Source organism: Kogia breviceps, chromosome 1 (assembly GCF_026419965.1).
Source record: "Kogia breviceps isolate mKogBre1 chromosome 1, mKogBre1 haplotype 1, whole genome shotgun sequence".
Taxonomy (NCBI): Eukaryota; Metazoa; Chordata; class Mammalia; order Artiodactyla; family Physeteridae; genus Kogia; species Kogia breviceps.
In genome coordinates, this window is record NC_081310.1 from 65281401 (window position 1) to 65297931 (window position 16531).

General features: G+C 40.7%; 1 protein-coding gene across 1 annotated transcript; it reads left to right on the forward strand.

The window, feature by feature from the left end:
- The first annotated feature begins 2763 nt into the window (after positions 1–2763).
- On the forward strand, positions 2764–13676 carry ELK4 (ETS transcription factor ELK4). Its single transcript, XM_059061340.2, has 5 exons — positions 2764–2978; positions 8659–8874; positions 10015–10890; positions 11640–11756; positions 13426–13676. The coding sequence occupies exons 2-5, from the start codon at positions 8668–8670 to the stop codon at positions 13522–13524; spliced, it is 1299 nt and encodes a 432-aa protein (XP_058917323.1). The 5' UTR covers positions 2764–2978; positions 8659–8667; the 3' UTR covers positions 13525–13676.
- Positions 13677–16531: the final 2855 nt, after the last annotated feature.

Consider the following 16531-nt stretch of genomic DNA (forward strand, 5'->3'; position numbering starts at 1 on the left):
ACAAACAAAAAGCCCAGTCAATTTAAAATCAGACAGACTTGCTACAACTAAGAACTCCCAAAGTAGGCTCTTTTCCAAAAATACATAGCAATTGACAATACTGGCAGCTCAGTCTTCAGAGTTATGATACAACTACAGACCCTGAGGCTGAGTCAGATGTTTACTGCTAGTCTGGGCACAGCAGGGTAGCTTGCAGAGGAACTGTACAACCCTTAACTGTTCCTGGTATGGGGCTTTAAAATGAAATCGTCCCATAAACAAATGTTTCCAATGTGTGTACCTTAAGCAGCCTACCTTAATAATTCTTATTTTTTCCTCTTGATTTCTTTCTTTTTTAAAAAATATTAATTAATTTTTTGGCTGTGCTGGGTCTTCGTTGCTGTGCGCGGGCTTTCTCTAGTTGCAGGGAGCAAGGGCTACTCTTTGTTGTGGTGTGCAGGCTTCTCATTGCGGTGGCTTCTCTTTGTTGCGGAGCACGGGCTCTAGGCACGCGGGCTCAGTAGTTGTGGTGCACGGGCTTAGTTGCTCCGCGGCACGTGGGATCTTCCTGGACCAGGGCTCGAACCCGTGTCCCTTGCAGGCGGGTTCTTAACCACTGCGCCACCAGGGAAGTCCCCCTCTTGGTTTCTAAAATGGAAGTTTTTCAAGGAAAAAACTTGTAGTAGGGGCCAAGAGCACTATTGCTTTTCAGATGTTGCATGTTCCTTTTAAAACACCTATTTCTTAGTTGCCTCCTTAGCGCAGTATGCAGCATGTCGGTCTCATAAAACACATATTTCTTAATGAAAATATGTCGTAAAATTATTTTTGAAAAGCTAACATCTTTAGCTGGCATTGCTTTTCCACGAATACCTCTAGGTGTTATAATTACTCTGTATTATGATGGAGGAGGTTGGAAATTAAAGTGATGATTTTCTTCCAAAAGCCTTCAAAGGGATGATAGGATCACCTTTCTTTCCTTTTTTTTTTTTTTAGCCATTTTATTAAATTATTTTACTAGGAATTTTCCCTTCAACTAAGTTTTCATATGTATCTTCATAAAATTATTCATAGTATTTTGTTATGTTTAAATATAGGATGGATGGTGATGTCTCCTTTTTCATTTATGATATCAGTTATTTTTTAAATTAATTTTTATTGGAGTATAGTTGATTTAAATATTGTGTTAGTTTCTGCTGTACAGCAAAGTGAATCAGTTATATACATTTACATATATCCACTATTTTTTATTCTTTTCCCATATAGGTCATTACAGAGTACTGAGTAGAGCTCCCTGAGATGATCCCATTTCACTCAGTGAGTTCAGTTAATTTTGCCATGGGGAACTCCCTGGGGGTCCAGTGGTTAGGATTCGCTCTTTCACTGCTGTGGCCAGTGTTCAACCCCTGGTCAGGGACCTAAGATCATGAAAGCTACTTAGCGCGGCCAAGAAAAAAAAATTTTTTTTTTTAAACCATGAATTCAACTGTGGGGACGAGGAGGAGGCAAAACTAAATGACATCACCATTTACTGGGTGTCTACTATGTGCCAGGTAATGCACTAAGCACATTACAGCCTTTATCACATTTTATCTTCCCAGCAGTGCTGCACATTATTATCTTCATTTTACATGAGGGGACAGGTTCAGAGTGGTGAAGCAACTCATTGCAGGACACACAGCTAGTAAGACACTGGCCCGTCCTTGGTTTCCTGTTAAATGGGATACACAGTATATTTCTTGGAGGTTTTGTTCAGCATAAGGTTATACCTTCTGCTGCTAAATTGTTCAAGTAGTTTCTTGCACCAAGTGTGACCTGATTCCTTAAAAATTGTTATTTAATGAGAACCTATGGGCTAGACACTCTGCGAGGTGATTATGCACCTTATCTCCTTTAATCATTACAGCTCTAAGAGATTGGGTGCTCTCCATTTTACGTATATTGAAACTGTTTTGGGAGGTAAAGAAAGTTGCTTAAGACTGACGAGTTAGTGAGAGGCAGAGCCACGATGGCTTCCAGATCTCTGACTCCAACGCCAGAACGAGCTTTCCCCAGGACACCAGTGTTTCCATTTGTCAGTCCCGGCACTAGAGAACCACAGTGTTGATTTAATGTTTATCAAGTGTTCATAGTGCCCTGGGATCTGGCACTTAGATGAGAAAGCTGTGGCAATACCGACCTCTCTGTCCACCCAGCCAAGAAGGCAGGACGGGAGGCCTGGAGGGAGAAGCCCTCACATTTAAGTTTTGCAACAACAGAAGTGGTCCCCTGGAGGCTGCTTGGCGAGCGCCACCTCTTCCCTCGGGCGGGGGAGACACGGAGGGGCCCCAGGCCCCTCCGAGGTCTCGAGCCATGTGGCAGCTTTGGCGTGCGGTTTCGAGTCGTGGGCCTCAGTAAACTGCAACTGGCAGTATAGTAGTCCAGCGGAGAGTGCAAAGCGGAGAAACCCAAGCGGCACCCTCACCGCCTCCCCACCCCTGGCCCCCCAAAACCGGGACTGGAAAGGGGACAGCAGCGGAGGCTGCTACGGCGGTGGCTGGCAAAGCCACCCTGCTGTTGGCCCTTCCCTTCCCGCCCCCGGAAGTGACGCGCGTCAGCTCCGGCGTCGGGGAGGGGCCCCCCCAACGCAGCCGGGGGGGTTGAGAGTGGGGGCGGCCGCGGAGAGACAGGCAGGCTTCGCCGCGGCGAGGAACGCCCCGAGCGCGCGCCCGGCGGGTAGCGGCCCCGACGACCCGCGCCGCCGCCGCCGCCGCCGCCGCGTCTGGGGGCGGGGAAGGCGGGGCGCGAGGAGTCGCGGCGGGTGCGGCGGCGGCGGGAGATGCGGGCGGCTGCGGGCACCCGGCGAGCTTGGCTCAGCCGCCGGCGCCTTCTCCGGCTCCGCCGCGGGGGTCGCAGCGGCTGCCGCGCCATCCTCGAGTTCCCAGCTTGAGAAGGCGGCGGGCGGAGAGGAGCATCGTGTTCGAGGCGGAGACCCAGAGGGAGCCCCGCGCGCGGCCTCGGTGAGCGGCCAGCCCCGCACGCCCCGTCCACCCCGCGCCCCGTCGGGGTCTTGAGGCCTCCCCAACGGCGGGGAACGCGGGCGGGGGCAAGGGGCTCGCTGCACAACAGGAAACGAGCGCGGGGGCGGGCGCGGGGGCTGCGGCGCGTGCTCCCCTAGGGATCCGCCCCTGCCCCGCCCCGCCCGCTCAGGCGGCCCTTGCCCCGAGGCGCGCAGGTAGATGCGGCGCGCCCCACTCCGCTCTCTTCGCCCCTTATTTGGTACCGCGAGGTCCCTGGGGCAAAAGGTGGCAGTGATGTTTTTTTGAAGGGGGGCAAGAGGGGAGCAATTCTGACTTTCTGTAGTGACAGGAAGTTGGAAAGTGAAAGTACAGTAATTCAGTGCTTACCCAGGCCCGGTGAGGTTGCGGCTCTTCCCCCGGACTTTGATCTCCTCGGGGGCACACGGTCATCCGTGTCTCTTCCTCTCCCCAAGCTCGCTATTCATCCGGTGTCAAGGTTCATTTCTTTTTCTGTTTTTCTCCCTCAAACCCCCTCCCCTCTTTACTTTCCGTTTAATGCACAGCTGCCGCGAGGCTGGTGGCTTCTTCATTCCTAAGAAGATCAATTGGAAACATCTTTTGGGGGCTGAATATTAACTGGCTTTGGCAGGAAATAAAGGGTATTGTTGACTGAAGTAGTCAAAGGATACACAGTTGGCTTTTTCCCAAGCTATTGCTATTTGAAGTTTAGGGCATTTAAAGAAAGACTCTGGAATTTTATTCCTCATCAGAACGGTTCACCCATCTCTTTGGTTGGTGGATCAGAGCCTCCCTCCCTCTTTGCCATCTTCCACTCACAGCCCCACTGCGTGGAAAACTTGGTGCTTCAATATTTAAGACTGTCAGTGGTGTTTTCATTAAAATGTATTGTGATTCAGTTTTCCCCCTCAGGAACTCTCCCCTCTTTATTATTATTTTTTTAAAAAATATTTGTTTATTTATTTGGCTGCACTGTGTCTTAGTTGTGGTATGTGGGATCTAGTTCCCTGACCAGGGATTGAACTCCGGCCCCCTGCATTGGGAGCATGGAGTCTTAACCACTGGACCACCACGGAAGTCCCTTCCCTCTTTATTTTTGTTTAAATGTTAAAACTGCCTTAAGTGGAATCCATTTAGGGAAATGTTGTTTTTAAATTTTATGGTAATGTAACAGTACACTTTTAATATTCTGTTAGTATAGGATACTGTACAGTTAGATACACCAGATTACTTTTTGACAACTACGATTTTAAGTCGAAACTAGTCTTGATACATTTCATAATTTGCTTTTGTTTTACTTAAGCAGCACTCTGAATTTGGAGGCATTTATTTTTGGGGTCTTAGCTACTGTTTCTGAAAAATAGTTGGGCCATGGATCACCACAGCAACTGGACTATGTGTATTATAAACATGTTTAGGGTGGGAAAGGTTTCACTTAATAGAGGCTTCCTTTCCCTAATGAGTTACTTCAACATGCTCCTTTCATTTTAGCACACGGACCAATCTACTGTCTTTGAAGTGTTAAGTTAGAATCAGTTATGTTTTCCACATTTAATCCCTCAAAAATCAGATCCCTTCATTTGGATCAGTTAAGTATTTCCCTCCCTCATTATACTTCTACTAAAAATCTCTTTTAAAACTGTAACTTTTGGAAAAAACGGTAATTGTAGAAACATTGAGATTTTCGTGAGAAGAAAAATAAAGGGTTTTGGAGTTTTTTGATAGATAATAAAAGTATTTAATATTTTTGACTATTTCACTCTTTCTAATTTTAAATAACTGTCTTATGTAACTTTTTTCCCTTTAATTCTCTTTTATGGCTGAAGAAATTGTTGAATTTCATATTAATAGCGCACTTTTAGGAACTAAAATGAAGAGGTTCAGCTTAACTATACGCCCATTGGTTCACCACCTTTTCAGTCAAAGAATAAACTGATATCAAAATTGAATGAGTAAAATATTCCTTTAAAGTACCCACTGAGGATGTCCATTTTATGTCTTTGTTTTTCGCAAAAGAAAATTTTTTTTCCAGTACGTAAGTCCGAAACCACAGTGCTCATTTACTTTCACAACCATTTCCCATCCCCGACGCACCGTGAAGTACACTAAAGAAGTTGTAGCGTTTTCCACACAGTTGGGTTCTGTCCTGCAGTATGCAACAGCCCCACCAGCGTTTGGCTCAGTACACACTCTCTCCTAATAACCAAAGGGAGGAGTGGAAGGTAAACCCACACCACCTTGGGAACACCTCCCATTTGCTCAGGATAGCACTTGTGTACTCATTGTGGAGATGTTGATGGTTATTGCTTTCTTTTTGCATGTATTGCTTAGCCATTATGAACCTGTAGGGCTCAAGTACTATCTGCATGATAGGCATTAAGACTCTCGGATTTGGTTTGGGGAATTTTTCCAAAATAAATGGAATTAAGGCACCAAATTGTAATAGTCTTGAGATCCCGGTTCTCTGCCCCGTTCACTTTCTTCTTTCCTCCTCTCTCCTCTTCCCCTCCTTTCTAGCTTCAACATCATCACCATTATCATTCTCTCACACATATTCACACACTGCTGTAAGCATTGTTGATAATGAAGATAATGTTTGGAAATGTGGAGACCGAGTTCTCTGGTTAAGCTGAAATTTACTGGGAAGTAGTTGTAACAGATTTAGACTAACAATTGTTTAAATGGGAAACATACGTAGTTTAAAAAGTAGCTTATGGTGAACAGGCATTATCAGAAGAAAAGCCTCTGCAGTAAAGTCAGAGAAATGGCAGGGACCCCTCCCTCTCTGCCCAATACTTGATGGATATAATATAAAACCTCTATTTTAACCCAGCTTAAGTGAGGCTATTTGAATCAGTGATTTCTAGTGAGCATAGTTATTTAGCATTAAAGTAGCATTTCATATTTGTACATTATTATCACTTAGTATCTAATAATGTAATACTTCTTTACAACCCATTGGTGATGTGAATGCTTTTATCCATCTAGGGAAGTGGTTTCCCTAATGAACAGAGTATATGACTGTGATGAAAGAGACTTAGATTCATGGCTCAGTTTCTCCATTAACTCTAAATGTGGGAGGCATCTCCCCTATTCTTTATTATTTTCCCAACTCTACTTTTGGAAGACAGTATCTCTGTATAACCAGCTTCGAAGTGATAACTGAGGGTAATTGGAGGACTTTTTGAATGTCTCAGAAAAGTTACAGAAACTCAGATATTTTCTAGTATAGTTCCTCATCTTTGACCTTTTTGGAAGCAGACATTGTTGACCCTTTGTGAGTTGTACATAGTTAGAGTTAGGTTTCTCAGGCCTAACTTTTGTATTGTTTGTAGTGTTTGTTTTAACATCTTTATTGAGATATAATTCACATACCATAAATTCACCTACTTAGTACAGTTCAGTGGTTTTCACATGTTCAGAGTTGTAAAACCACCACCACAATCTAAATTTAGAATATTCATCACCCCATTAACAGTCACTCCCCTTTTCTTCTTCTCACCCATTCCCCATTCCCAGCCCTAAGCAACCACTGATCTACTTTCTGCCTATTGTGGACGTTTCATATAAATGGCTGGCTTCTTTCACTTTGGGTAATGTTTTCAAGGTTCATCCACTGAAGTAGCCCATGTCAGTACTTCATTCCTTTTTCTGGCTAATATTCCACTCTGTGGTTATACTACATGTTGCTTGTCCACTCATCAGTTGTTGGACATGTGGGTGGTTTCTACTTTTTTGGGTATTATGAATACCACTGTGAACATTCCTGTGTAAGTGTCTGTGTGGACATATATTTTCATTTCTCTTGGGCATATACCTACGAGTGGAATTACTGGGTCATATGGTAACTCTATGTTTAGTATTTTGAGGAACTACCAAACTTTTCCAAAGTGGCTGCACCATTTTACATTCCCATCAGCAATGTATGAGGGTTTCACCTTTCTCCACATTCTAGCCAACACTTATCATCTGTCTTTTTGATTGTAGCCATCCTAGTAGGTGTGAAGTGGTATCTTGTGTGGTTTGGATTTTAATTTCCGTAATAACTAATGACTCTGAGCATATTTTCATGTGCTTTTTGGACATTTGTATTACTTTTTGGAGAAATGTCTTTTCAAATCCTTGGCCTATTTTCAGTTTGTTTTTTAATTGTAAGGATTCTTTATACTTTTTTGATGAAAGTCCCTTATTATTTGAAAATACTTTCACCCATTCCAAGGATTCTCTTCTCACTTGATGGTATTGTTTGCAGCACAAAAGTTTTAAATTTTGATGTAGTCAATTTACCTGTTTTTACAGTATTTTAACAGAATTGATTTCATTTAAGTCCTGTTCTGATCCAGTGAGATCTAATTCATGGATTTAAAAAGGAAGGTTTTTTGTGTGTGTGTGTGTGTAAAGTTCAATTATAGACTTTTTAGAATGTGCTTATATATACCCAGAGTTTCTGCCCTAAAGAATTCTTCCTGGGAGGGTGGGAGGGAGATGCAAGAGGGAGAAGATATGGGGATATATGTATATGTATAACTGATTCACTTTGTTATAAAGCAGAAACTAACACACCACTGTAAAGCAATTATACTCCAATAAAGATGTTTTTAAAATATTTTTAAAAAATTCTTCCTTATAAACAGGTGTTTTGAAGTTTTTGTGAGGAAAATAATAACTTTGTGAGAACATTTCCTTGCTGCTCCATTGCCTAAACCAGTGGTTGTTAACTGAGATGATATGGTTCCCCCAGGAGAACATTTGGCAATGTCTGCAGACATTTTGATTGCCAGACTGGGCAGGAGGTGCTACTGGCATCTAGTGGGTAGAGGCCAGGGATGTTGTTAAACTACAATGCACAGGACAGCGTCCAGGAACAAAAAAATAATCTGGCCCAAAATATCAATAGTGCTGAATTTAGGAAACTCTGGCCTAAATAGGAAGATCCTAAAACTGCAGATACTGAAAGATATTTCAGTTCCAGTTTTGATAATCAAATAAAGGTTGCTAATCAAATAAAAGCAGGGTCTATGCAGGTGGAATCCCTGTGGACAGAATGGTGACAGGACTTGTATAACTTACGGAACATTTTGCTGAATTTTCAGTGCTGCCAATTTTTGTGTAAATTACATTTATGATAATGGAAACTATTTGGAGGAGAAATACCAGTGGAGCAAAAGTAGATTATTCCCTATACCTCTGGGCCACCCTGAGACACACAACATATCCTGGCAAATAAACCAGCTGGGCTAATTTAGATAGATGCTGAAATGGTGGTTTCAGAGAATATGACAATGAGTTTTTAAGATAAAATTTAATAACAGTGATACTCTACTGGTTGGCATTCGTCAGTCTGCTCCTGCAATTTAGCTTTATCTCACAGCAAAACTTTTCTTAAGCAGCGTGGCATGCTTAAGAGTTTGGACTCTGGATCCAAATTGCCTGTGTTTAAATCTCAGCTCCACCATTTACATGTGTGACCTTAGACAAGTTACTTAACTCTCTAATGAATCAGTTTTTTCACATGTAAAATGAGGCTGCAGTAGTATCTGTCTTATAGGATTGTTGTGGGGATAAAATGAGTAATTAGTCTAATACAGTTAGAGTACTTAAAACAGTGTCTGACATATACGGTTGGCTGTTAATTGTGTATCTTATCCGATGCCTCTTTCAGCTCATTGCTATGGACAGTGCTATCACCCTGTGGCAGTTCCTCCTTCAGCTCCTAAAGGAGCCTCAGAACGATCACATGATCTGCTGGACCTCTAATAATGGGGAGTTCAAGCTTTTGCAGGCAGAAGAGGTGGCTCGTCTCTGGGGGATTCGAAAGAACAAGCCTAATATGAATTATGACAAACTCAGCCGAGCCCTCAGATACTATTATGTGAAGGTAATACACATCCACCTCAAAATAAGAATTGATCCTTCTCTTCTGGTGAGGTTAGAGGTACTAATGTCCTGGTTTATTTATTAAAAGAAAATTGAGGTATAATTGACAAAGTTATATTGGTTTGGGGTGTACAATATAATGATGCGATATTTGTATACATTGTGAAATGATCACTGTTCTGGTTTATTTTAATTCAATTTATTTTACAGCTTCAGCAGTTTGGAATTAGGATGAAAGATGTAAATGTTCCAGGTGTATTTCTGCAAATTCTTATTCAGTACCCAACTCCCATTGCTTATATTTTATTCCTAATTACAGGTGTCTTTAAAGAAAAAATGATTATGGAGTTGGAATAAGGAAAAGGAAATTTGAGATTCTTGAGGATGAATAAATACTCTTGTTTATATCATAATTTACTTTAAAAATTGTGTCATATTTACTCATCTTTTTAGCTCTACTTAATTTTTACTTTTTAGTTTAACCTGGAACACAAATTAATACCTTAAAGAATAACTGTTAATACCTAGATGTGATTTCTTAGTTAAAATTTTTTTGTTTAGTTTCTTATTATTTTGAATACATTCTTGGGCACTGAAGTAAAATAAATGGCTCAAATGGGTAGAATTAAAGTGAGAAGCTGGGATCTTAATTTCTTTCACTTCTGAATGGTTGATGTTATCAGCTTTCCTGTAAGGAGAGATGAGGTAAGAAACAGCTGGAGTTTCTGAAGGAAGTAGGAACCTTAGCAGAAGTAATATTCTGAATTCCTTTTTGCTTCCTCAGGATGTGAATGGCTTGTACCTTTGGAGTTATTTGAGATTGCAGTTCAGAAATTTTTGACTTCATACAGATACTTGGCTGACAGTGTTAAGCAATTAAAATCTTTCAGCTTTTATGTAATGTATTAGCTCAGTTGTTAATAAGACATTTAAATGTTTTTAACTTGTACTCCATAATAGTAGGAACTGTGTTTGGTATGGCTAGATAAATTTAGATGATTTTGAAGCTTTCAAGTAAACTACCTATCAAATAGAGAATCCCATTAGGTCAGCTTTTTCATGGGGGGGGGTGGGTAAAGTTTAAGAAGTGCTTAAGAAAAGTTTAAGAAAGTCTAAGAGTGCTTATTTTATTTATCTACAGAATATCATTAAAAAAGTGAATGGTCAGAAGTTTGTGTACAAGTTTGTCTCGTACCCAGAGATTCTGAACATGGATCCGATGACAGTGGGCAGGGTTGAGGGAGACTGTGAAGCTTTAAGCGTCAGCGAACTCAGCAGCAACAGTTCCAAAGATGTGGAGAATGGCGGGAAAGAGAAGCCACCACAGCCTGGTGCCAAGACCTCTAGCCGCAATGACTACATACACTCTGGCTTATATTCTTCATTTACTCTCAACTCTTTGAACTCCTCCAACAGGAAGCTTTTCAAATCTATAAAGGTTGAGAATCCAGCTGAGAAATTGGCAGAGAAAAAATCTCCTCAGGAGCCAACGCCATCTGTTATCAAATTTGTAACCACACCTGCCAAAAAGCCACCAGTTGAACCTCTTGCTGCTGCCATTTCAACTGGCCCAAGTATTTCTCCATCTTCAGAAGAAACTATGCAAGCGTTAGAGAATTTGGCTTCCCCCAGACTGCCTTCTCTGGAAGCACCAACTTCTGCATCTAGTGTAACTGCCGCTTTTACCACCACACCACCTATTTCGTCCGTGTCCCCTCTGCAGGAGCCTTCTAGAACACCTTCACCACCGCTGAGTTGCAACCCAGACATGGACACAGACATGGAATCAGTGGCGTCTCAGCCAATGGAACTTCCAGAGGACTTGTCCCTGGAGCCTAAAGACCAGGATTTGGCTTTGCCAGAAAAGGACAAAACAAATAATTCATCAAGGTCCAAGAAACCCAAGGGGTTAGAGCTGGCACCAACCCTGGTGATCACAGGCAGTGATCCAAGCCCACTGGGAATATTAAGCCCATCTCTCCCTACAGCTTCTCTTACGCCAGCACTTTTTTCACAGGTAACACTTTCTTTCTTATTAGTGCCGCATTTTTTGTTTGTTTGTTTTTGCTCACCTTTTAAAACAAATCCAGAATTTATAACCTCAAGTTCTCATTTGGCTACATAGGCTTGCCTTACAGAGGGTTATATGACCCTGTGAAAGTAACCCAATTCCTCACCTCAATTAGGATTGTCAAAATAAAAGGTTTGGAGTATTGTGTTAAAAAATTCATTGTTATGCAAGTAAATAAGTATTTGGTTTTTCCACTTTCTCCTAAAGAAAATAAGTATAGTCTCTCTCTCTTTTTTTTTTGGGGGGGTCTTATAAAACAACAGTGATAATCTGAAGTTAGAAGACAACAGATCCTGAGGTCCTTACAAGTTTGTGCAGTTATTTTCATTAGCTATTTCTTAACTTGCTCATCTCATATAACATTTAAATAGTTAGATTACTCCTAGACCTACGCATTATTAAGGGGAAAATATGTTTGTGACTCAGTTACCCATAATTTCTCCATACCAAAATTCAGACTGGTTTTGTTTTTCTATTTGAAAAAGATTCTACCAAAAACGGGTTAGAAAATATTTTGACCTTTATCTTACCTGGGTTGTAAAAGTAATTTCTGAGTTTTTCCTCATGATATCCGACTTGGAGATACTTGGAGTGGAGAATAGGACAATATTTGGATTCAGAGCTATTTGTGTATTACAAGGGTAAACATAATCCTGATAAGCCATTTAGTTATATTTTTGGTTTGTGTATTGCAGACGCCCATCTTACTGACTCCGAGCCCCTTGCTCTCCAGTATCCACTTTTGGAGTACTCTCAGTCCTGTTGCTCCCCTAAGTCCAGCCAGGCTACAAGGTGCTAACACACTTTTCCAGGTAAATTACATAAAAGCTTGTCTTCTGTAATTGGGGTGTGGTAAATGAAGAAAGAGGCAAAAAGGCAGTATCCACTCTTCAGTTGATCATTGTAAAACTTCTACTTAATAAGTATTCCTTAGATTTATTTTTGAATTTCTAAGTGTTAATTTTCTGGCCAGCAAACAACTCAGATAAATATTCACGGCAGAGTTTCCTTTTCATTGTTTACTATCCCATACATTTGAATTAGACCAAGAATTGTTTAAAACTGTAGTAGATTTTGAGCCCATCCAATTTTTTTTTTTGGTCATTTTAAATGCTAGAAATCCTCTTTTCTAAAAAAAGAAAATGTGTGTGTGTGTATATATATATATATATATATATATTTTTTTTTTAGAGGGGTTTCCCCTTTTAACTGAGGATTTTTTTAAAAAATAGAGACAACTCTTGAGAATAGTATATCAAATATTCCCATTTCCCCCCTCATTCAGAATTAATATTCATCAGCATTTTAAATATATATATTTTAAAAAATGAATATTGTATTACCTCTTAACCAAGATCTTAGGAAAGGTCTCACAGCTTGCTTTATTTATTTATTAAAACCCTGCAAGGCAGGTATTATTCATCTTTTTTTTTTTTAAGGTATTTATTTTTATTTTATTTTGTCTGCGCTGGGTCTTCGTTACAGTATGTGGGCTCTTTGTTGTGGCGTGCGGGCTTCTCTGGTTGTGGCGCACGGGCTTAGTTGCTCCACAGCATGTGGGATCTTAGTTCCCCGACCCGGGATCGAACCCTCGTGCCCTGCACTGGAAGGTAAATTTTTAACCACTGGACCACCAGGGAAGTCCCGGTCTCACAGCTTTAAACCGTTATTTTGCCCAGAACATCTAGACTTTATAACTTGTAGGCTTTCTTGCAATTGATTCATTCACTTATTCAAGGGTGACTCCCTGGGAGATTTTCTTAGATTTTGTAATTTAAATTTTCATTTGTTCTTTTGGAAATGGAATGGTGAGGGGGAAAAAAAAGAAAGAAAATTTAAAATCTTACTACTTCTGCAACTTGTTTTTTGCAAAAACTTATAAATTATTGAATAGAGTGTTGAGAATTTTCTATATTTCATTTTACACTTTTCTTTGCCTCTCACAAACAGATGATTGAATTATAGAAAGTCATAGTGCTCATGTAGCTTCAGCCTGGAATTTCCATATAAATTTGGTCTCAGAATACATGATGGGGAGCCCTTTTCTAGGATGAGCTCCCTACAACTATTTGCAGCAGTTAAGAGATGGGCATCTCCTCTGGACCTCTTTCTGATAGTCTGTGATTTGCTATACAATTGAATTATACTCTGTAGTGCATGCTGTCATTTACTGAACTTTCTAAAACCTTCATTTGAAGTCAAGTGTGAACCTGTGTACCTTAGCATCTGAGGGAAAGTATAGGTTTGTTCTTTCCATTCCATCAGGGTAGGCTGGAGGGTGTTAATATTTAACATGTAAGACAAACAATTTTTAAAAAGTTTTTGTGACATCATATTCTTCCATGATAAACAATTACTGCCTTTGTCCTGTGAGCCACTGCAGATGGATGTCATGTTCTGCCTCAGGGAATATAATAGGGACAGAAAGTGAAATTTAGGGTTGCATAATAGGATGATAATGTGTTTTATTTTCTTTCTCAGTTTCCTTCTGTGCTGAACAGTCATGGGCCGTTCACTCTGTCTGGCCTGGATGGACCTTCCACCCCTGGCCCATTTTCCCCAGATCTACAGAAAACATAACCTATGCACTTGTGGGATGAGAGAACCAAGGAATAAAGAAACAGAAAGATACCCAACATGATTACATTTAAAGTGAGCAATTGATACGTCACAATGCTGATAATAGACTATTGTGATTTCTGCCCTTCCCCATTAAAAATGCTTTTTTAGGATTCCCTTTGAATAGGACTCAAGTTAGACTGTGTATAAAAATGCCTTAATTGGAGTCTAGACTCCACCCCCCTCTTTTTCTTTCTTTTTTTTTTTTTTTTTTTTTTGTGATATGCGGGCCTCTCACTGTTGTGGCCTCTCCTGTTGCGGGGCACAGGCTCCGGATGCGCAGGCTCAGCGGCCATGGCTCACGGGCCCAGCCGCTCCGCAGCATGTGGGATCTTCCCGGACCGGGGCACGAACCCGTATCCCCTGCATCGGCAGGCGGATTCTCAACCACTGCGCCACCAGGGAAGCCCTTCTTTCTTTTTAAAAAATATTTTGAACTTTGTGTTAAAGAAATTTTTGGTGGGGTTTAGCAGCTTGCTATGCTTTGCAAGAGAATTAAGAACAAAGTTACTCCTCCTGCCTTATTGGGACCCTTTGGCCAGGAAAAAAAATTATGCTTTGAGCATGTTATATAAAGAAATATTAGTTAAATGAAATTGGCCATATCTTTAGGACTTTAACGTGCTCTGTTGAATATTGAGTTGTGCATAAGCAGTAGAGGAAAAAAGAATCATTCCTATTCACACAAAGTAAGATTGGAGCAGGACTATTGGGTAGATTCTGTTTTGCTATGAACTATAACATATGTAAGCAACTCCACAAAAAGGCATCTTATTTAACATTTATTCAGGGTGGATCTCTTAGCCATATGTGTGATCTTGTCTGAACCTGTCAACAGAGCATGGAGCTAGTTTATTCCCATATAGGGAAATTTTTAAACTGGGGTCTTAAAACAGTATTTGGAACAACCAGTGAGAACATGGGACCCCATATCTGGCACAGAAATGTTATCTGCTCTCTAGGTGGTATGATTACATACCCACGGAATACAGTATGGTAAACGATGGCTTTTAGGGAAATGAGCCTGGGGTTTGAAATTTTGAGGCCATCTCTGAGTCAAAGATTCAGTTGAATAACTTGAAACAACATGTAGGGCTTTTCTCAGTTGGAAGGTACCGGCATGAAGGACCCTTTTCTCTGTTCATTTTATCCCATTTTCTACTGTATATTTGTCTTTTAAATTTAAGGTTGTTAGAGGTTGTGGTAGTTTTAACAATGTAATTAGGAAGATGAAAAGCAAAGTGAAGCCTCCAAATCTGTAGTGAAGTAAAGATATGCTTATTTCTTTGAGTTTTTTTTTTTTTTTTTAATAAGGGACGAGCAGAGTTCATTTGGCAATGCTCATACATAGGGACTGGATTATTCATATTAGTAGTGAAAAACTTAGGCCTTCATCTCTACCAAATTTATAAAATATTACCATATAGTAATCAGTGCCAGGTGCAGACAGATTTGTTGATCCCCTAAACTGATTTGATACCAACATCACAGTTGAGTCTTTTGAAAAACTTGGCTTTAAAGTCCAGGATCAGATGATATGCTGCTACCACCACCACCACCCTGCCCATTAAACTAGTCTTTTAACCCTAGAAGTAGTTCCTATAATTAACCACCTGAAGTAAGTGGAATAAGGGAGTAGTTAAGGACTTGAGGGCTCAAAGTGACACTGCTATAAACCGGCGTCTTCCAGATATAGAAAGTTCACTTTGTTTTATACAGTATGGAGAAACTCTAGCGTACGATGTCTATGCTAGTTCATTAGTAGCAGAAGGACAGTATTCAGGGAGCTGCCTTTATATTTGTAGTGTTGGAGACCTGTTACTGGTTCATTTGTGGTTATCAGCTGAAAAGTTCTGTTCCTGAGATGTGCAATAGCAGTGTTGAAATGTAGTGTTCAGTAGTGATGGGGAACAGACATACTGGATTTTCTTCCCACATTGAATCATTTCGTTTGCATGCCTCTTTGAAATTAGACTGCTGAGCAGCACTTTGGACTAGTTTTTATTAGGTTAATTCACATTTTGTACATTAGATAAGTAAATATTGATGGCTTGATTTAACTAGATATTTTACATTTTGAAAGCACAGAAGTATCTTATTTTGAGTCAAAGGAGAAAAGCCATTGGTTTGTTTTCATAGATAGTATCTTTGATAATTAACCGTCTCAGCACAGGGGTGCCTGGAACCAAGGGCACCATTAAAACTCAGTCAAAGCAACTTCCTAGGAACCAGTTTTAGTGAGTCCTCTGCCTATAAACCTCTCCCAGAAGTCTCTGAGAGGTGTGGGCCTTAGGAGGTTGATGATGATCTGCTTTCTTTTTGAGATCAACTATTTGGGGGAAGTTGGTGTGTGTGTTTGTGTGTATGTATGTATTCATTTTTTTAAGTGAAATGAAACTGCAACCATAGTGCAAGTGTATGAGGCAGATCGTTCTATTTGTAAACTACCTCCTTCCTGGAAAAGTCTCTGTTTTGTATTTTTTTGAACATCCACGGAGTTCTTCTTAGCATCAAAAGGTGACATACCACTTAAGATCAGTATTCACTGGAGAGACTTATATTTGGTAGCGGTAGCTGGTATCCATCACTAGTCACTTTGCCAGGATGAATGCTGGTGGGCAAAAGTAGCCCAAGTTAAGATAGGGGAGCAGGTTTAGTGAGTTTTTGAAACTTTTGCTGTGATTAGCTTAACTTTTCATTTGCTCTCGCCGATACCTAGTCAGTTGTATGCTGTGAGATGTTTAACCACCAGGCTCTCTGAAGGGAAAATAAAGGCCCTTAAACTGTAGCATTTGCTGATTCCCATGATGTAAGTTACTCCCTCTGTGGCTGATTTTAAGCCACCACCTTGGAGTTGAGAAGGGGGGCACACAGTTGGCTCAGAGCCACACACTCAGCCAGTGAACCACTGCATTTATTTCACCCTAGGGTGGAGTTTCACATAATTTCTAAAATAATTTTTTCTTTT